Source organism: Tyto alba, unplaced genomic scaffold (genome assembly GCF_018691265.1).
Source record: "Tyto alba isolate M040663 unplaced genomic scaffold, T.alba_DEE_v4.0 Super-Scaffold_29, whole genome shotgun sequence".
Taxonomy (NCBI): Eukaryota; Metazoa; Chordata; class Aves; order Strigiformes; family Tytonidae; genus Tyto; species Tyto alba.
In genome coordinates this window covers 3,996,113-4,017,299 of record NW_024881303.1, presented here as the reverse complement: position 1 = coordinate 4,017,299, position 21,187 = coordinate 3,996,113, and the positions used below count along the sequence as shown (strand labels likewise).

General features: G+C 41.3%; 1 protein-coding gene across 2 annotated transcripts; it reads right to left on the bottom strand.

Moving 5' to 3' along the window:
• Positions 1–708: 708 nt before the first annotated feature.
• On the bottom strand, positions 709–19,647 carry STYX (serine/threonine/tyrosine interacting protein). 2 transcript variants are annotated; one of them, XM_042799022.1, is made up of 11 exons: positions 19,336–19,647; positions 8,833–8,865; positions 7,931–7,984; positions 6,715–6,812; positions 5,969–6,029; positions 4,462–4,498; positions 3,832–3,871; positions 3,695–3,745; positions 3,016–3,088; positions 1,934–2,027; positions 709–1,209 (listed from the first exon to the last, which is right to left on the bottom strand). In XM_042799022.1, the coding sequence occupies exons 1-11, from the start codon at positions 19,390–19,392 to the stop codon at positions 1,136–1,138; spliced, it is 672 nt and encodes a 223-aa protein (XP_042654956.1). In that variant the 5' UTR covers positions 19,393–19,647; the 3' UTR covers positions 709–1,135. The 2 variants fall into 2 exon arrangements, with proteins under 2 accessions (XP_042654956.1, XP_032865704.2); XM_033009813.2 differs by lacking the exon at positions 19,336–19,647 and adding an exon at positions 18,635–18,730.
• Between the last annotated feature and the right edge of the window lie 1,540 nt (positions 19,648–21,187).

The following is a 21,187-nucleotide window of genomic DNA, read 5'->3' as shown; positions in this document are numbered from 1 at the left end:
AGGAGCAGAACTGAGACTGTACTTGTACAACCCGTGGTCATCACGGTGCTTCTGAGAAGGGAGAAGAGCTAAAGCTGCAGGAACTGCCTTTGCAATTCCCAGTTTGAAGCTTTAAAGCACTTATCAGTGTGTGGCCTTAATTGACTAATGCTTTAGAAGAGCTGAGGTGAATCCTTTAGGTCTTGATACTACTATGGCCAGTGCTTTGGACCTCACTTTTCAAACACCGACCTATTTTTTACCTCAAATGATGTGACTGTGGTCTTACAAAGGGAACAACTCCTTCAGTATCAGTTCAGAGATGCACTATTCTAGTAGACAGATGAACCATACTGCCTCATTCAACTTCAACCAACCTCTAACTAATTTAACAAGCAGCTTTTTGATGCTAGCTAAAAATTCAGTCTTGATGTGTGTAAAATCAGTAGCTGCCCTCTGTATTAATTCAGCACATCAGTCTTTTAAGTAATTAATTGGTACTCTCTTAAGCTTTAACTTGCATAAAACAAGGGTGAGATTTTTAGAAGAGTATTTTGTCTTAAATGGGTCTGAATGTCAGTCTCAAAATAATTCAGTATATGAGGTTTTATAACAAGGTAGAGAGTTAATACTGTTTAGATCACTGCTGTTGCTCAGTTGCCAGTAGTGCAGTTCATAAAGCACGCTTCTACAAGCATGACCATAATATATACTGAGAACAAGGTGAAGTTTTAGCAAACTTTTTCTTTACTAAAGTCTCTTGTTATAAATTACACAAATAACTTTATAAACAACCCCCCCCGCTTACATTTTGTTTAAAGTAATAACTTTATATCATACAAATAAAGAAATTTCAAGTATGAAAAGTGCATTATTGCAATAATACCTCTTTGCAAGTCCAAAAATCTTGGTTTAGAATAAAACTGTAAAGTGTAAAAAAGGAGTAAAACAATCAGTGCCATCTATTCATTCAAGAAGTCCAACATCTTAAAAATGATGCTTAGTGTGTTGCAGAGGCAGATTTACATCTGAAAGCAACATGTAATTGAAAAGAAGCTATGTGTGTGTTCATTTTGCATTATTAATTCTTTTCCCCTAGTTTTCTTCACCTTTCTTGGCAGGAATTCACAATACAAACAGTGCTTGCCCTCAGATATCATCCATTCTGTGCTGCTGCCACTTGCATTGTTCCAAGTTCTTCATCCTCTTCATGCATTCGCTTTAAACTTCCTGCAAGAAGCCAGAGGAAGGAGGACACATTTGAAAAGATCAGCTCTAACAACACGCAGCTGTGAGTAGGACTACAGGGCAGTTGTTACTCTCTTCTTGCAGGGACTCTACCCTTTGAAGACATCCAGCTTTTGGACAGCCAGTTGCTGACAGCACTCTTCTTCCCTCACACTTTTCCACATGGAATAGAAATTTCCTAGGATCCACCATTTTTTGCATTCCTTTTACATCTCTCCCCAACCTCCATTTCCACTGACCTTTAGCAGGGGTTGCTACTGGCACACCTCTATATGATCAAGTTAACATTTTTTACACGCCCCAATCCCCTCCTTAAAGGCACAGCAAAACTTTTTCTCAGAGCAACTGCCTTGATTTTAAGGGCAGCAATTATGTCGTGAACAACGGCTGCTTTCAACCTGCCACTCTTGATTCCTCTAGGGAAGTCAGGGTTTGGTTTTTTTTGAAGGACAGGGAGAGGCAGGGCCCTTCTCCAGTATGGTCTGCAAGTGCAGACACCACCACAGGAAAGTTCAACCACAGGAGAACAGAGTATTTCAGTACCACCTACTTCAGTCTGAACGTAGCTCGCACACCAACCCCAGCCATCCCCTTCCCAAAAGTTCGGGAGTCCCTGTTGCTGGAGGATTACTTCGGGAGTGCCAAAGTCACCTCACAACACCAGGTCGGGCAGGAGGCACCACACACAACAGGAGAGGCTTCTGACCTGTGGTTCCAGGTGGAACTGAGAGGGATCTCTCCAACTGCAGTGGTGACACCATCTGGATGGTTAATTTTGCTAGATAGATGGCTTCATATTCCTGAAAAAGTTTAATAACGCATACTGCTATTAATCTGGCATAATGCTCTGTAAGGATGAGAAGGACTAATTCAAAGAGTTCACCAAAGAACTAAAAGATACTGAAGAGTATCTAAAGAGTATCTTATAGTAAGGCAGAGATGTTAGAGGAAAAGAGTTCTTTATTGCTTTGACGTGAATGGAAAAAACTGTCAGGAAGACAGAGCAAAAGAAAACTTAAAAGGATGACAAGAAATGGCTTTGAGGAAGAGAGTAGTTTCGTGAACGCTGTGAGAATGTTCAGAGAACTCATTATTACTCCCAGAATTCTGACAGTAGAAACAAACCAAACTTTGAATACAGTAGCTTCAGAGATTTGTGACAAGGACAAATCATATACAGCCTTGAAGGTGCGTTCTAGTGACCTGTCACACTTTCAGTGCTACAAAAGAACTCCTCGCAGGAGTTACTTTAAAAATAATAAAAAAAAAATAAAACAAAACCAAAAAGCCTCAGAAGCTATTCAATCACCTTGCTGCCAGCCACCTAAGCAACAACAGAGGCACTGCAAACCTGTTTCAACATGCTGTCCTGTTTCCCCACCATTCAGCCCATGGAACATGATAAAGCAACTTCACAACCCCGCTGTTTGCCGTTTCAGACTTGTGAACTTCACCTACAAATGCAAGTGTCAAGAAGCCTCACTGCTGCGTGCCACAACACTCACTTTGCAGTTTTCTTCGCCACCAAATAAGCCGTTTCAGAGCCAATAAATCACTGCGCAAAACAGACTTCTTATTTCTTCTCCATTCCTGGATTTGCTTTGCCAAAAGCTTAAGTCTAATGAACTAGAGTACCCACTCATCTTCCTCCCAAGCTCTGCTATAGCATCTGGCATTTATTTGAAGCATGATTTTACAGTAAATGTTAAGCCTAAGTAGAAACAGCTGTTTTTCAGGAAGATGATTCATTAAATGGATTTTGAGTTATGACCAGAAAAAAAAAGTCACCTGAAGTTGATGGACAAATCCAGCATTAGGATTAATACAGAATCTTCTTTCTTGAACATAAGTAAATGCATCCCTTAAAAAGAGAAGAGGAGAAAGAATACTTCAGTGGAAAACAGACAAAAAAATCTCTGTGGTTTCAGGAGTCTTCCTTCCAATTATCAGTTCTTAGGAAACACCCAGCCTCTAAACACTCCTCAGAACTGGTCTGTATAGCCAAAATTGTTTGGGCAAAATAGGAAGCGGTAATTGCAAGATACTATTTGCCCACCCCCACCTCCAGTCTTCAGCCTGCTGGCCTGTTTTCAGCACACTGCTGGGAGCAGCCCCTTGGGGCCTCTGCTATAGTTTTGAAGGCAGGCATCAATCTATTGGGCTGGTAGCCTGTTTCCAGCAGCAGCAGGTACCTACCTCTTCTTAAAGAAAGAATGTAAACAAACCAGCAGTGGAGTGAAACGGAATATTCTGCCCCATGTAAAGTCTTCAATCTCAATAGGTAACAACTGCCTTATGCATCGACACACAACTGTAAGTTCCCTCCAAAATTATTATTCACTTACACCACTTGAATTGAAAAATTAATACCTACAGACTTCTCAGGCTAATTCTCTGTCCTAAGGAATTCTCTCACTTCAGCCTTTTCAGACAAGCTGTTAACTACGTGACCACGCTCTGTTCTTACCTGTACTTCACCCCAAATGTTTCCATTATGTATGCAATAACTAAGGCAGCACTGAAAAGAAACAAAATCAAAATTTATTAAAATATATTTCCATTCTTTAAAAAAAAAATTAATAAGCAGGATGGATAGTTTCCTACCTTCTAGAAATCCCTGCATTTCCATGGACAAGAACTTTTCCTGAGAAGGAAAAAAAATAGAACAAAAAAACAAAGACAAAAAAACAAAAACAACCAACCATACTTGTATAAACTGAAGAAAATTCTTTGAAATGTAGTTTTTTTCCTTGTTATGAAGAACTGCACAGTAGCAAGGTACATCCTAAAAATAATAGGCGTGTCTTGGCTCACTCTAGATTACTAACTACACTCAGTCCTTTACTGCCCTGGGATACAGAAGCATGGATTCCTGCTCCTCTGAGGACTGTGAGTAACAGAATCTGCATTCCAGGACCACAATGTGGATTTAAGCCCCTACCTTAGAGAGGGGACAAAAAAACCCTCATGCACAGAACACAGTTGTGTTTAAAACAGGAAAAAAAATAAAAAAAAAAAAACAGATATACAAAGAGGTTTGTTTTCCAGTCGGAGGCAAAAGGAAAGACCACTTTGCCCTGAAATTGTATAATACAATTCAAGTCAAGCACAATAAACCCCCAAACTTAAGAAAACCTCATATTTAAGAGCCTCTAATACATACCACTAAGTTAGTTTTAAAGCTTTAACAACAATGTATTAGTAAATGAAGGAAAAAAGTTAATATGATTTTACCTCCACTTTGTAAACTTCCATCAATAAATTCTTTAGTCTAAAAAGAAAAAAATTACAAGACTCAAAGTTTCAGATTATTTTAGATGTTCAGATGTTACTGCTACTTGCATTTAAATTTGGTAGAATTTTTCTATCATTCTTTATATACAGTGACAATAAGGTACTTTGTTTATACAGACTTAGACATCACTTCAACTGGACATTTAGATTTCTTTTGTACTTTTAGCTATCCATAAAATTGTCTGTGGAAAACTAGTGAGGTCACAAAGATCCAGTATGTGTGCCTTTTAAAATCATTATGTCACATGTTAAGCCACTATAATAAAAAGTAACTTCCAAACATCTTTGCTTAACAGTTATAAGAAAAAAAAAAAATAATCAAAAAACCCCACAAACAAAACCCACACACAACAGCAATATGACCTGGACCACTCTACTGACACCCGTGTCTTCCTAGAAGTTCTCCAATAATATTTTCACTTCTAAAAATAGGTCTAATCAATCTATAAGGTGAGATGAGATGCAGTGAGGTCTGTGGAATACTGCCAGGTCGAGACAGCTGATTAGATGAAAAGCAAAAGCTAAATAATTTCTTGTAGGGAAAATTCAGTCTAGGCTCTTAAAAATATATCAACACAAAGCTACTAAGATGTCAGGAACTGAGATTTGCAGAGGATGTTGTTTAATCAAATGGCATTATACTTCAGAAAAGCTGCAAGCCATCAACTGATTTGTCACCTTGTTCTGCATAAAACATGACCTCCTCTGCCAGATGCAGGGAAGCCAGAAAAGCATTTTGGTGGTTTGGTTTTTGTTGGTTCGGGGTTTAGTTTGTTGGGTTTTTTCGTTTGTGTTTTGTTTGGTTGGTTGGTTGTTTTTTTTTGGGGGGGGGCAGTGGAGGGAGGGGTGAGCGGGGAAGGAACAAAATGTTTTTGCTCTGTTGCAAACTAACCTGAAACAAAGATACAAAACCATATCTCAGAACTAGGGGTCTATTCTATTTCCAGAGGTCAGTACATAGTGAGTACTGTTTAACTTAAAGCTACTTTTTTAATTCCTCCACAGTAAACATGTTTCAAGATGCTGAAAAGCTTAGTTACAGTAACCAGTTACTATTTTCTGTTGCATCTGTTTTAGTATTTGATACAAGAAATGTAAATATGCTTGGGCTCAAAAAATGTTTCCTACCGGCCAAGTTCTCCAGCATTCTCCCATGACCTGATGTCTTTGCTTTGAGATGAGGTTTTTTCCTTTTTTTTTTTTTTTTTTTTTTTTTGATACCATGAGAAGATACAGGTCTTACAATTCTGCCTCAGTTTCTACACTTGTAAGGAGGAGTTAATTACTCTTACTAAAGTGGCAATAATAAGGTCACTTAAGAGTTCACAGCCTTTCCAGGTGCCTCAGGCTGGGTAGCCCAAATTTGAAACTGGTATCTTTTAGTTCAGAAAACTCTTGCTGGGTAACTCCGTTCCCCGCCCATTCATATTAACACACAAATACTTACCATAGGGAAAAATCGTATTATATTCTCAACTGGATTATCTGCAATATCCAGGACTAAATACCTACAATGAAAACAGTTGCTATGAGTACACAGTAACACCGAGTTGCTGCCAGCGGCACAGGTACAGCTGATTCAACCCCACTGCAACACTGGAGCCCCCAGCTTTACTTTCTGGTCCGAGCGCCAGAACTTGGGCGATCCAGCAAGCCCTGGAGCTGTTCTTATGAGGCAGCAAGTGAGGAACGATATTCTCTAACATCCCTGGCCGAAACGCACCAGCCCTGCGCTACAGGTGACTCCACTTTGTTTGAAAGCAGCATGGCCACACACTCACAGGCCCCCCATCAGCTCGTAATTAGAGGCCAGTGCTCATTTCTGGGGCTCTGTGCAACTTTTTCAGAGGCAACACATATTCTGATTAAGTTACCTCAAATGTTTTATCAGCAGGACAACGGGTACTTAGAAGTAACAACTTTAAAACCAAAGACAGTTACTGCAAACTAATGGGTTCTTCTCACTTGCAGACTTGCCTATGTCTAGAGTTTGGCATGGTGAATCCACCTCACAGTTTGGATTTGAGAGTCTTTCTACACCTTAGCACATTTTTTCAAACAGTTTTGACAATGTGAAAATATTTTGAAAGAATACTAACACACACACAAAAAATCCTGTTAATACAGAGTTAAGTTGCTTAAAATTAAGACCTTTCATTGTTTGTGGGTCTGCATGTTATGATAATTTCTCACCTAAATAACTGTTGGAAGTTTGGTTTAATAAAATTTGCTTCAATGTTTTGTCGTATGCATATTACATGGGTTATTCCATGTTTCTGAAGTATAGGTAGCTGTGGAAAAGAAAAAAAACAGTTTTAAAATGACAGAATCCATCTGTTATACAGCAGTAAAAAGAAAAGCTCTACTTAAATACACAATAGGGCTGTATCATGTCCTCAAGGAAAATCAGAGCGAGTGTTCTAATATTCAAAGCACAGAGTGAAAAATTTTGTCTTTCAGAAAGACAAAACACAGCCAGCAGGGCCTGCAAGGAAAAGCATTCCTAACAATGCTAAAAAGAACAGGCAGTAAAGGCAGCACTAAATGAACTTGTTTGCCCACCTTTCACTTTGCCTGGAATAGCAAGTCTCTACATGATGTAGTAATTTTCAGCTAGCATTGGATTCTTGCTGGAATCAGACCATTGAAAATCAGATCGTTTAAACTATGATGTAAGTTTGCAGATACAAGCTTTGTCTTAGCAGTGCTTGACTTTCTTGTAGATCCAATTTACCTTATTTTACCGCCTATGTTCCTAGTTCTGATTAATGTTGCAACACTTCAGCAAAGGAAATAAATTGCCTGATCAGTAATGGGCATGTCTCAAATGGCTTGCCCTTTTCTAAGAAAAAAATCTATTCAAACTTAACTATAAGATTAAGATTTAATACAAAAAGCTCACCCATGAATGCTCACTGTAATTAGTGTGCAAGTCACTTCAAACTTACACACTTTTCTCTGGTCTGTAAGGAGTAGGTAAAGCTGACTTGAGAGAGAATGCACATGCATGTGTATGAACGACTGCAGAAGTTCAAGCCACATGAAAAAAATTTTAATCGGGACTCTTTTTTTTTAATTTTTTTCCTGAAGTAACCCTTTAGCTCACAAGATTGTTATGGAAAATGCAGTCTTGTGCCAACTGCCCCTGCATGTGCCTCAGGCAGTAGTTCAGATTCACTCTGCAGAGGGGAGGCATCAACACCAGCCCCAGCCAGTTAATCCTGCAGGCTAAAAGGACCATCCCACAAATGTACCACGTATTATTTCTACTCTGGCATCTTCCATGTTCCAGTTCAGGATTGCAGCCCAATTTACACCTATACAGACAACATTTGAACATATTCCCACAGTTACAAAGCAAATCACTACAGCAAAGCTTCCTTATGAGACACTATTCTGAAAAACATACCTTGCTTTTCATAGCTGAAGAATATGGGCCTAAAAATAACCCAGGTAAAATTTCCTAGGAGGCAGAAGAACAAACATTTAATACCAACTCAAAATTATTTGAAATAATACATTGCACTCCACTCAGACTATGGCCATGGAAACAAGTAATTTACATATTAGTGAGAGATGTGTTATCAAGTGTAATTTATAACAGGACAAGGGGAAAAAAATAAGTTTGGCAAAATAAAAGAAACATGATCTTTGTACAGGAGATCCTGTTTTGGAACAGGAATCAAGTCCTTTATTTGGACTAAGTTTCAGTTTGCTTAATGCATCTTACCCAGCCCCAGATCAAATAAAGGGAAGTCTAACTCTGTATGTAATTGTGTCTTGTAATTAATTCCAAATAGCTCTCATGGAAAAAGATACACACATGGTAAGTCTCCTAGCTTTGTCCTAGCAGTAAGAAAATATCGATTTTTAACCATTTATTCCCCACCAATAAAGACATGTGGTTCTGTAGATCTTGTGCAAAAATTCAGCTGGCACCATGGTAGAAAAGCTTTAATTCTCCATCCTACTTGAGAACACTTACTTCCAGCTAAAATGAAGTTAAAAAGCAAAACTCCAATACATTTTTAACAACCATCTCTTAAAAACACTCAAGATGACAAAAATGTTGTATTTCGGGGATTCTGAAGAAATGGACAAAATTACTTTTTTTTTTTTTTTTAAGTACTTGCACACAGAGATCCAAACACAGCTGCACCCTAAATTGGCAATCCTCACACAACTCTCCCATGGTGTTGCCTGACACTTTACCCCTAAAGACTGATTGTGATACCAGCTCTTTCATAGGGCACTTTCTTACGGAATGCACCATGGGTTTTGACTCAAATGGTAAATGAAAGCACGTCATACCTGCATCTCTCTCCTCATGGGATAGGTCCAATCCTTAAAATAAAACAGAAAGTAATTATATAGGCACATAAAGGGAAAAACAAATTCAGACAGAGCTCTTATGTAAAAGAATCAAAATCTATTTTCTGCAGATTGTACAAGCTACCTGCTACACAACAGGCACATTGCTTATGCTTACTGCTAACTCTCCGCATGGATACCAGTAACACCCAAGCGCAAGGAACGCTATTTTGAAAGCTAATGTGAAGAAACCTCAAGTACTCTACATCAGTGATGAAGCCTGTGTAGAATAGCTAGTGTGTTCTACATCCACACCTCAGCTTTCTGCTTGGAAACTTCCCTCTAAAGTGGGGATCAAAAAAAAAAAAAAAAAAAAAAAAAAAAAAAAATGCAAAAGCTTTAGAACATTCTGTACTGGCCACAGAAGCAAAAAAAAAAAAAAAATCCTTTGACTGGTACATTCCTACAACCACTGAAAAAACAGAAGATAACAAGTATAGCAGGTAACTCCCTTAAAATCCACACTGCCTCACCCAGCATATTCAAACTAACTTAATTTTGAATATTCATGATTTAGCTTTAACAATTCTGGAAACTTATGTTCTCCATGAACACAGCAAGCCATTAAAGTGAATCTCCACTTTCTCCATCCTAGACACTTACACTGGGAAGGATCTTTGCTCAGGAAATGCACATGCTTGTGTTCAGCCACAAGGACACATTAACTTACAGCCAGCATATCGCTCTCTTCCACAAATCTCAGCCCCCCAAGTTTGTGAAGGTTCACCGCTCAGGAACCACCCTTTCCCAGATGACTATTTACTATCATCCACTCAATCTATCAGAACTGCCCAGAGCAAATGCCAGAGAACTGCCCAGAGCAAATGCCAGGATCAACGTTTTCATCCTTTGCTCCATTTCGCAGAACTGCCAAAGCTGAACAGAAAAATGCTCAGGCAGACTCTATTCCTGTCTTTCCTTCTTTACAACTCCCACTGTCCTCTATTAACAGGCTCTTACTCATTCTTTGACCCTGACACATGAAGGAGTTGTATCTGAGATCACAGTTACCAGCTGGAGAAAAAAAAAAGAAAAAAAAAGAAAAAAAAAAAAAAGAAAAAAGGAAATAGTCAAACTTATCAAATCAAATAGACTGCATACATTTATTTACATAACTTTGTTGGTTGCTACACACACACCGGCAGCTAAGAAAAAACTTTGCCATATGTCGTTCTTGTTGATGATCCAATCTCCTCAAACTATGAGAAAGTTAAACTCTAAATATTCAGCTTCTGAAGTGAGATCAGGATCACATCAAGAAAGATCCAGGTCCTTAAACTGCTTTATTGCCCACCTTAGCACCCGCAGTTGTACTGGTAGCATCAATTTCACATTAACTCCCTTTTTATTAAGGCACACAAGAAAAATCCAGTGCTTCCCCCTGTCACACACACAGTTACACGGTGAGGTTTTTGCTAGGTCTTGGCAGGGGAATTAGAAAGGATTTTAGTATCAGTAAAGTTATTCTAGAAACCACTTGAATTGAATCTGGGACAGCATTTCTGAGAAAGCAAACAAACATTAAGCCACTCAAAACAATTCTTTGAATACTACCTGAAATGGTAGTACAAACAGGGAAATAAAATAAACTGAAACGGTCTTTGCTAAAGACACAGAGAGGCAAGCTAAGTTACTTCTGTACGTTCCAGCTATAATAATAAAACCTCCTGGTAGTAGAAAGTAGAAATTATGACACAAAAGGATATTTACAGAACTGTATCCTTTGAAGCTTGACCTAAGAGTGTTTTAGCATAATCCCATTGTCTCACTGTACATACGAAAGCATAATTCATTCACCCAAAAGAAAACACCAGTTTTGTCTAAGCATAAAAAACATCTTACGAGAAATAAACTCTGAAAGGCTTCACTCCAGGAGTATGCAAGTGCTTAAGTGGGTTTATTACTCTATTTATATACTTGCAGAATTTAAAAGTCTTCGTCTAGAGCATAATGAAAACACAAATTCATCACTACTTTGGTCAAGAGGATTTAACAATACATTACAAATACTCCTTTCAAATGCATTAGAGGCAGGAAATTGTGTTAGTCCCAACAGCTGTAAACTGTGCAAAATAAGTAGGCAAGAATTTAGCAATATATAGTCCAAAGGAAACCAAAACCCAGAAGACAGCAGATGCCACAGATGTTCTGAACAAGAACAAAATGTCAGTACTGGCTCCAGACATTAGTCTTCAGTGTTCTTCAAGACGCAGAAAGGTACAGTTTCCAATGGGATTTACTCTATAAAATAAATATCTGAAAGACGATGTCTCAGATTAAATGTTTTCTTTATATACGTACACGAACTACTGAAAGTGTTATTCTGGTGATTTCCTGACAGCCCTTCAAGGCTTTTAAAACTAACAATGCAAGACTATTTAAACATTATGCAAAATTATGTAAAAAAAAAATCTATTAATGTAGACTGATCCCAAGCAGAGGTGTCATTTTAAGGAATTCATCAACCATGTTCTCCACACTGTCTGAAGCACCCAGCAGACAAATAACAAAATTATTGGACCAAATACAAGAATTTTGCTACGAAAACAACTGATGATGCCAGAGCTAGATAGAGTAACAGCACTCCTTGCTGCTAAGTATTTGGTAGCTTCTAGAGAATGAGCAACGACTCACTGGAAGACGTGGTCTTCAGTACTCGCGAGACACAAAAGTAAAGAGAAGGCATGCAAAAAACAACCCCCACAACGCCGAAGTTTTAAAGAGGAGCAACACACCTCTGACAGATCTTCCCAAACTAGACTGTGATTCACTGACAGATAAAGTTTAAAAGACACCTCAGCTGTTTTGCTGAGGGCGTTCATGGCACATACCTGCTGTACTTTGTATTTGCACAAATGAAACGTCAGGGACTATCTAAAGCACTTCAGCTACTGCCCAGAATGGAGTGACTCGCAAGAGAAAAAGGGAATAAAGCACATTTCAAAGCCTTCCCTTCCCCATCTACAGCCAATCTCTAGCTGAAATAAATTGAAGGTATTTATGAATAGGCAAGACTTCTCTACACCACAAAGAGCTTCTTGGTACCCAATATCCAAATTACATCAAGAGTTACTCTGTCAACAGTTATGGTTATTTTGTCAATATTCTGCCATAGCTATACCTGCTCTTCTTTACAGGAACGGTTTAATGGCAAAAAAACCCAACAGCCTACACTGACACGTGCAAATGCATATATATGCAGACTTCTTCCTGAAAGAGTGACCTTGGTTAGGACTTAATATAAAATTCATATTATGAATTTTTTAATTAGTTTAAAAGCCCTGACACTGAGACTTGTCTATGCTCAAGACCTGAACAAAAGCAAAGGCTGTCATTTTTAAACACAGCACCACAATGTACCTTATACCTTATGCAATCTGCGTATGCCTCACCAGAAGGAATGTAGGGAAATGGATATGCATGACATCACTTAGCTGGTCCCTGACCAACAGTTTAAGTCTGCAGACCTTTCTAATTTTCACATATAAAAGGTATATCCTAGTCGGTCTTTGCTGAAGCTCAGCTTTGGTTGACAGGCAATCCACAGTGCTGCACTTTCATTATTATGGTTAAACTCCTGCTGCCTTATAATTAGCAGATCCTGAAAACCACAGGCTGCCCCAGATGAAGGAAGAAGCTCTCAAAGGTCCTGAAATAAAACACCAGTAAAATAAATCAGATCAGTAGTTTAAAGAAGAATCCAACACCAAGAAGTATCTTTTCTAGATCTTAGCTGCTGCCCTGGATCTGCTTAGCATCACTGGGCATCAGCCACCACCTGCAACGACTCTCCCTGCTTTCAAGACCATTACTCAAGTCCTTTTGAAAAGCTGCATGCAACTCCCAGTAAAACCCTCCTGATCACTCCAGGCTTCTGACCTTTTTCCAACATTCAGACAGCTCTTTTGTTGTTAATTAACAGCATCGCTTACCTCCCTGTACAGCTTTCTCTTTCCATTGTGATTCATCACAGCAAGACTTGTGTATGACTTATCATTCTTCGTGCACCTCAAAAATCTGGAGCTGTCAGAATTCTCTTGCCTAAATTTGTTTCCCTGCCTAGTGAAATATTCAGATGAGCTATAACACTCAAAAGTCTCTCCTCCAAACCTGGTACAACGATATTCCACAAGTTGTGAAATCAAAGCTGAAGACAACTGTTACGGCAGTGACAGCCACACATTCTGCCGACCTGCTTCAATTCCTTCATCTCCTCTGGCCAACTGATCTGCTTATAACTTTGTACCGCTCTGTATAGGAAATTAAAATTACAGCTAAACAGTGTTATATCAGAACAGTCAGAGGGCATGATTATATTAACTGCCAACACTACTTTCCCCCCCCCCATAGCAGGCTACAGCTTGGATTGTGGATGAGTCCTGGTCCCTTAACGGTTACCTTGGTACAAACGCTTTATGCTTAATTCTGAGCCAGTTTTAAGTCTCATTTACACAACTAAATGAGATCACATCTTGGTTTTGAAAGTATTTAGACAATATTTTGAAAAAAGCCTCCCAGCTGATGCAGTCCAACAAAAGGGAAGGAGGGGGGACATTATCATTAAAGACCTGCACAAAAATATAGCTTGTTACACCAATGGCCTTTGTAAAATGGAACAAACAGATGTCAAAAGAAATCATTCAGTACTGAAGTAGTAATAGAGCATACTCACTTGCCATCTTTTAATAAGAAAAGAAACAAATTAAATGAAGTACTGAAAACACATTCAAGGAAAATATTTTAATATTACTGAAACCTGTCATGTCCATCACTGGGAAGCATGCTACTTTAAGGGCCTCAAAATTAACTACAAACAAGAATGAAATGAAAGGCTGCATCATCAGTTTCAGTCATGTTCTTGGGCTATTACTTGTTAGAAGCATTTTTATATATATATATATATTTTTATGTATATATAAAATAATTATTTCAGTTGGAAGTGACCTACAATGATCATTTAGTCCAACTGCCTGACCATTTCAGGGCTAATTTTTTTTTTTTCCAGGTAGAAGCTCTAGTGCAAGTATATAAAATACAAAAAAAATTAAACTCAGTCTTTCCGTTCACTCAAGATGTGGGCATGCCACCAACAAGAACAGAGCTATACTAACAAGGGTAAGGAAGGCTCTGACAGTACTGCTAACCCAAAGCAGCGGCTGGTTAAAGTCTGAGGTTAAATTCCCACCCTTGCCCTGTTTTTTAATCCTATGGTTACCACGCTCAGGAAACTATAATGGCCCCAAACTAACAGCTTTTTTAACAAAGCTGGTTGTCTACCAAGCAAGCACCCTGCTCCAGGTCACCACAGGTCAGATAATCATTGGGACAAAAACAGTGACAACACTGGACGGTTGGCAGGACGCATAAAGCCACTTTTTAGCAAAGCCAGCTATTAGATAGGCTTTGCTGTAATGGCAAGTTCCCCCCCTCGGTCACAGATCCCACTTCAGTCTGTCTCAACACTGGTAAACACAGGCTGGGAAGCAGCGTTTAACAGCATTTTCTGGGTACTTGCAAAGAGTGCTCAGACAATGGGAAGTCCTCATCATGCAGATGCTTTGGAAATTATAAAGAAATACAAAAACAGGAAGGTGGGAAGGAAAAACAACAGCAGGCGGGAAGGACAGAGCACACAGAGGAAGGAAGAAGCATGCAACAGGAAAATAAAGGTTATTTTAGCAGAGAAGCACAAGCCATGGAAAAGGATAAAATGTAGACTAAGGCAACTGCATGGAAAGTAGAAACATCATATAGATAAGAAACAAATGTTTCTTAGTTGTTCCATTCTGTAACATTGGTCCAAAAGATACTAGCTTGTTAAATACCAATGAGCACACAGGATCATCAGCACTGGCTTTTAATAAAGCATGAAAAAGCAGTGGAGGCAGAATTCTCCAGCTTATACAAAACACATAGCCAAGCGGCAGGACTGCCACCCTGTTTGTATTTTATTTTTAATTAGACCTGCATAGAAGCTGAGACTCAACTGATTTTTTTTTTCCTAGTAGTATCTCTCTTGCATTCACCCCACGGCATTTCTACCCACTACAATAAAAGGTTGTGATGATTCACTTTTTTTAACAAAGAATCTGTAGAATGAACACTAATGAAAAAAGTTTTAGAGGTAAAGGAAAAATTGTATTCACATTATTAGAATTGTTTATAATGGTGCAAGTATGTTCTTTTTCATGCCCCTTGGTGTGTTTTTTTAGGGTGTTTTGGGGTTTGTGGGTTTTTTGTTTGGTTGGTTGTTGTTTGGTGTTTTTGTTTTGTTTTGTTTTTAACTACAGCCTATTGAGTCTGGCTATATTGTGACATCCAAGGACTGTACAGGTCTCTCTACAATCCTCATTGAGATAACAGAAAACATGATTTAAGTCCCCAGTTCTACCAACTGCTCCAGTTGTGAGCCACCTTCACGTCTGTGGGGATGCCTGTGCACTTCAACAGGCTTCCCACGGATGCAAGGCATAAGCTAATCACGACTGACAAGACTGCTCAACTTCAGCTGCCACAGTGCACTTCGGCTATATGCAAAGTAGTCTGATAGTATCCTACAGAGTTATGATCAAAATCTGTCACCTGATTTACATTTCCCAGTATAACACAGCATTTGTTTTAAGTTTCTTTTGCTCTGTTCTGTGGGCAGGTAAAAGAAATATCACAATACAGGCTTCCTACTTATTTTAAAGAGTCTGCAGAGGAAGGGAATCACTATGTTTAAGGGGGTTGTTTGGGTTTCCTATCAAAAGTAAGAGCAAAAAAGTTTAAGAGATTTGTTCCACCTTTAGATGTACTGCACTACTGCATAGTTTAAAAAAAAGCAGTCAAAAATATATTAATATTTTAGACTAAATATAGCTGTTGAGAAATGTCAATTTCTTCCAAAAAATCATGTGCTAAAGAGCTCGATTTTTATGCATAATAAAAAGGCAAATATGAATGCTTAGTCAATAAGCTGATAATTCCATTACAAAAACCATGGAGAGTCCTAAAAAAACTCTAAACACATCATGAATACCAGTTTACTCAGCCTGCTTGCAAGCAAATATGGTAATGTTTTAACAAAGAAATGAACTGGTAATTATTGCTGTGTTCCCATTACACATCCTAGCACTAATCTTTTTACTTTGTTTAAAATTTAATAGGAAAATAATCTCCAATCAATTATTTGAATTATTCCAGTCCTTATTTAGCATCTTTCCAAAAATGCTGAAGTGTCTCTAGTACTAATACGCCAGCATGCACCAACTGTTATTAGCCTGAGCCTCTTTTAACGAGTCCTTAGCCATACATGTTTGGACTGGAGGAAAAAAAAAAAACCCAGCACTTCTCAAATTTGAGGAAGCTTGAGACCTCATCTTGGAAAATGTGCCTGTTTTAGAAAAAGACATATAAATCTAAGCTTAGAAATGTACGATCACTATTATACATACGACTTTGACATATCTGGTATCTCCAATCTGTAAAAGAACAACGTACACTTTACAGACATTCATGGTGTATACCAGAAAAACTTTGAAAGAATGGCAAGTTACGTGCTGAATAGACAAAAAGTAAAAGTAGAACATACTCAGATGGCATAAGGGCCTGTAAAAAGGAGTTCAGCTTTTAACTGTGATGGACTCACCGGTGAAAGACGGAACCTGGTTTATCCCAGACTCCATCAGCTCACCCTGCAGAACTGGACAATTCACCCAGACTGCAGCCAGCGCGCAAGAGTGGACTAGAACAAGCGCAGCGAGCCAGCACTGACACACGCTTGTACCGAAGCGTGGCAGACGCTGGCGAATACCTGTCTGTGCTTGACCTGTAACAAACAGGGTTACACCACAGGAATGAGCTTTAAGTACACATAAACTGCAGAAAGAAAAAGTATCACTAAGGGTACTTAGAACAAACTTCTGGTCCGTCAGCTGCTGAGAGGGTATCAGGTTGGGAACACAAAGGCAGCACGACTCTCTCCAGCAGGTAAATACCCCCAGTGCTTCTTAACATGGCATTTCACATGCTCCAAAAAGTACCAATAGCCAAGCAGTTTAAAAATCCAACAATTTGTAATACTACATATGGATTAGGGACATCGCAATCAATCTACAGGCCAGAAAACCTACTTATATATCTAGAGTACATTTCTGCAGTCTGCCTAAGTCAATCCAACCCCAAGCTGCCGTCACCCCTCAACAGGCAGCCTTGCCCACTCTCTGACTTTTCCTTGGGCCAATAGGGAGTGTGAAGCTGTGCAATCAACCAGATCAGCTCACCAATTTGGCTTTTTTTTTTTTGTATTATTGTTATTTTTTAAGCTGTCACACGGTTACTAGTGTCAGCGGGGAAAAGATGGCTGGTGGGTAGCAGTTAGATTGCCTTAAAATGACCACAAAGTTGCGCTTACTCCTGAGCGGCCTACATCAGGAAGTAAACCAGGGATTCCCCAAATTCTCTTTCGTCCCCTCTCCCCCTCGTGACCTCCAATAATTTGCCGACAGCATTAAACCATACATAACCAACTTCCTGAAATAATATTAGAGAGTACTCCTCACTAAAGAACCTCCTCACTGCAATACACAAGAGATGATCTTCAGCTTTCTACAAATAACTACATTTTGTGGGCAGAATGATTTTAGTTTAGTTTGCTTTTCCAAAGCATCTTCCTAAGGATTGGGCTGAATGCCCAAGGCTGAAGTCTCTTATGCTTTGCTTAACAAGTTAGCTCCACAAGAATTCTTGACATTCTCACACTGGCTTTAACTTTTTTGTCTTCCCCCAAATACTCCAACTATAGTGTAGTTAGATCAAGTCAGACACAAATGTAAGGTGTTGGAAAAGAATTAACTTACAGTTTTTAAAAACAGTCCTTGAAATTCTCTGCTATGGTCTTGTAACGTGTTCTAACATTCTACATATTATACTATTGAGAGATAGAGCATGAAAAAAAGCAAAAAAATAAAATCTACTCTGAAGGACACTATATTATAATTTCAGTTTTTATCAGCTAAGAGTTGTTAGACTGGCAGCGACCTCTGTTTTTAAAACTATTTTAACTGCACACGCTGTTTTAGCCATTCTAGTTATAAACAGGTTCAAAAACCCATCCAGGCTAATTTACTTAGCTATTTTCAGAAGTGACTGTAGATAGTATGATTGGTTTCTCCAAAAAGAAAAGATATTTAAAAACAAAGAAACTATAAACCTCACAGGGTGATACATAATTTGTGTTCAGATACAAACTGATAACAGCTTTCTGAAAACAACTAAGATGACTTGTAAACACCTCCATAGCCCTGAAGTGAAGAGGGCAGTAAATCTTGACAACAAAAACAGAAAAGTAAAAAACAGTGTAACTTCCATACTTCAGATAACTTACCACAATAACAGCATTCAATAATAACTCCATTAAAACAGAAATAAATGCTGATGTTATGAAATATGCAGCGATCTATACACCTCTGAAGAGCTCAGATACTATCAACTTCCCACACAAACACTGTGACATTTTGCATTAAATATCTGACTCTATCAAAGCGGGACACTTAGGGCTGCTTGTGACACATGAAAACACCCCACCAGTATCCAGGGTCAGAAGCGAGAACCTAAGCCAAGCTCAGAAATCAGACACCACGCTGACCCGGCTCCTCTGACACCACGCAGGGTGCAGTTTAGTCTTAGCAGATATTGCCACCTGTCTTAGTTTGCAGAGAAGCCTTGGCAAACCGTAAAAACGCCTCCCCAGGAGACTCACCAGTGCGCCAAATTGTTTCTTGAGTATCTAAGAGTTACTGTTTGGAAGGGGACACGCAGGTACTCGCTGCTAGCAGCTCGTTACCTTTCTCCATCTACAAAAAAAGGGGCAAGCAGGCAGCCAGCTAGCAGATGGAGGACAGGAGTGGTGACCATACAAAGGGAGAAGTGAACAGGCAGCGGAAAGCCAAAAAGCGGCTAACAGGCAGGCTGCGACCCGCTGAAGCACAGAAGAGGGGACACCAGGGTCAGCAAGCCGAGCGGGGGGCCGCTATCCGCGGGGAAAAGCCGAGGGGGGGGGGGGGGGGTGCGTTCTGTGAAAGCAGGGACCCCTCTCCTCAGCAGGCAGGGCTGGCTGCCAGCCCCGAGGCGGGAAAGGCCGGGGGGGGAGCCAGGAGGGGCGATGCGGGAGGGAAGGGGGTCTGTGAGGGCAGCGGAGACGGCGGGGAGCGGTGGGCGAAGGGAAGGACCGGAGGATGGGGTCGGTGGTCCCAAGGGGGGTGACACAGAGCCCTGCGGCCCGGGGCGGGGGACCCGCGGGGGCGGGCAGAGAGGCCTGCGCCGGGAGTGGGGGAACGGGAGCGTGGGGAGCCCGGGGGGGGGCACAAGGCCGACGAGCTCTCCCCTCAGGCGGGGGCCGGAGCGGCGGCCCCCGGCAGCGGGGTTCCCCCTCACACACACCCCCGGCCCCTCGCCGCTCACCTCAGAGTCCTCTTTGGCCTGCGGCAGCGCGGGGAAGGCCGGCTTGGCGAGCTCCATGGCCGGGCTCTCTCCGGGCGGGGCAGGACCGGGCAGGGCGGCTATTTGGGCAGCGGGCCCGCGGGCTCCGGCTCGGGAGGAGCGGCGGCGGCGGCGGCGGCGGCGGGAGGAGGCGGAGGAGGCGGCGGCGGCGCGCTCAGCCGCTCGCGCCCGGCCGCCATGCTGCTACTGCTACTGCTACTGCTGCTGCTGCCTCTTCCCTCCTCCTCCTCCTCCTCCTCCTCCTCCTCCTCCTCTCGCCGCCGCCGCCGCTCCCCCCCCCTCCTCTTCCTCCCGCCCCCGGGCTCCGCTCCAGCGGCGGCGGCGCCTCCGCCCCCCGCCCCGCCCTAACGGCCCCGCCCCCCCCCCCCCCCCCACCAACGGCCCGAGGGGCGGGGCCCCGGCGCGCGCGCCCGCCGCCGGGAGGCGCCAACCGGGGCGCCGGGCGCGCGCGCCGTTCCCCCTCACGGGCCGCTCCCCAGATTCGTTAATTAACACACACACACACAGGCCCCGCAAACTTAATTAAAACGCCTTCAAACAGGCCCTTTTCGCCGCCGCGGAGGGCCAGCTTGCCCAGCTGCCGCAGAGGCCCAAAGCGCCTCATGCGCCGCCATGTTGCGGCCGTCAAGGCTCCCCACCAGGCCCTGCCGTCTCACCGCCTTCTCCTCGCCCTGACAGCACCTCTTTCTCCTCACACACGGATCAAAACGCTCCCGTTTCAGCGAGATGGTCGTTTATCCGTCGGCGGAAAGGCACCTCAAGTTTTAACTGACTCCACAAACACGTCCGCTTTGTGTGTGGGAGACGCCTCTTGTGGGCCAGTCCTGGGGCAGGAACCTCTTTTTCCACTTTTTGAGGTTCCCTGGTTCCACGCTCTGCTGGACTTCCAAGATACCACCCCAAACTATTTAAACGTTTTGCTCATTTCACCCGTGAGAAACCTTTGACAACCACGTTTCAGCAACCATTCCTTCAGCAACTGCAATTTCAGTGAAAGATGAAAACCAAAACGGCAAAGGAGAAAGCAACAGTAAAACTGTGGCTCCCACCTCCAGCTGGTACTGAGAGCAGGAGCAGGGGTCAGTAGCCTTTACTTATGGTCTGAACCTCAAAAATGAGCTATAATCACACCCAGGGCTTCAGGAAAAGTTCGCAAGTTTCTACCCTTCTCCAAGGTAATGCCAGAAGCTCAGCTCACTGTTTACATCACCATAGTGCTCCGAAACTGACTTTTATAGAATTTTCTGTGTTCCAAGCACTCTATACAGGCTGCACTCAGAAGGGCATTACAGGGAACTAAAACTAACATTTGCATCTTTACACTCAGGACACAATCACGACAGGAAGTTTTCATACTAACCAGAAAAAAGGTCCGTAACAACTGCTAGCCATATAAATGTGAAAATATTGTTGCTTGTCCTGTTATAACTATTTTACACCTTATGCTTCCTGGTTTGTCTCTTAGGGATAGAGAAAAAAATACAACCACAGCTATTTAAACTGTGAGGGAGATGGTGTGAAATGGTGTTTGCTGGTAAATCTAGAGTTAATCTAACATACTTGTCCATCAGCTGAGCATGCCCAGAGTAATCCAATTAGGATAATTAGAAGTAGTCAGAAGTACAGTCTAGTACACTTCTGGTCCAGTCCAACATGAGGGAAGTTGCACAGTGCAGGCAGTGGATCCACACACACCCCCCTTGGGGTGGAACTGATTAGAAAACAAAAGTAAGGCATAGTGACAGATGCCCTTAGGAACAGCCACACCTTAGCCTCTACATTTTTATTTCTGTTTCAGTGATTACTCAAACAG

Excerpts from the sequence above, each read along its gene's own strand:
- STYX (XM_042799022.1), bottom strand. The coding sequence starts at position 19,392 with ATGGAGCTCGCCAAGCCGGCCTTCCCCGCGCTGCCGCAGGCCAAAGAG. Across the intron at positions 6,813-7,930 it reads CTTCAGCTATGAAAAGCAAG|CTACCTATACTTCAGAAACA; the intron begins GTATGTTTTTCA and ends TCTTTTCCACAG. Across the intron at positions 3,872-4,461 it reads TGGAAGTTTACAAAGTGGAG|GAAAAGTTCTTGTCCATGGA; the intron begins GTAAAATCATAT and ends TTTCCTTCTCAG.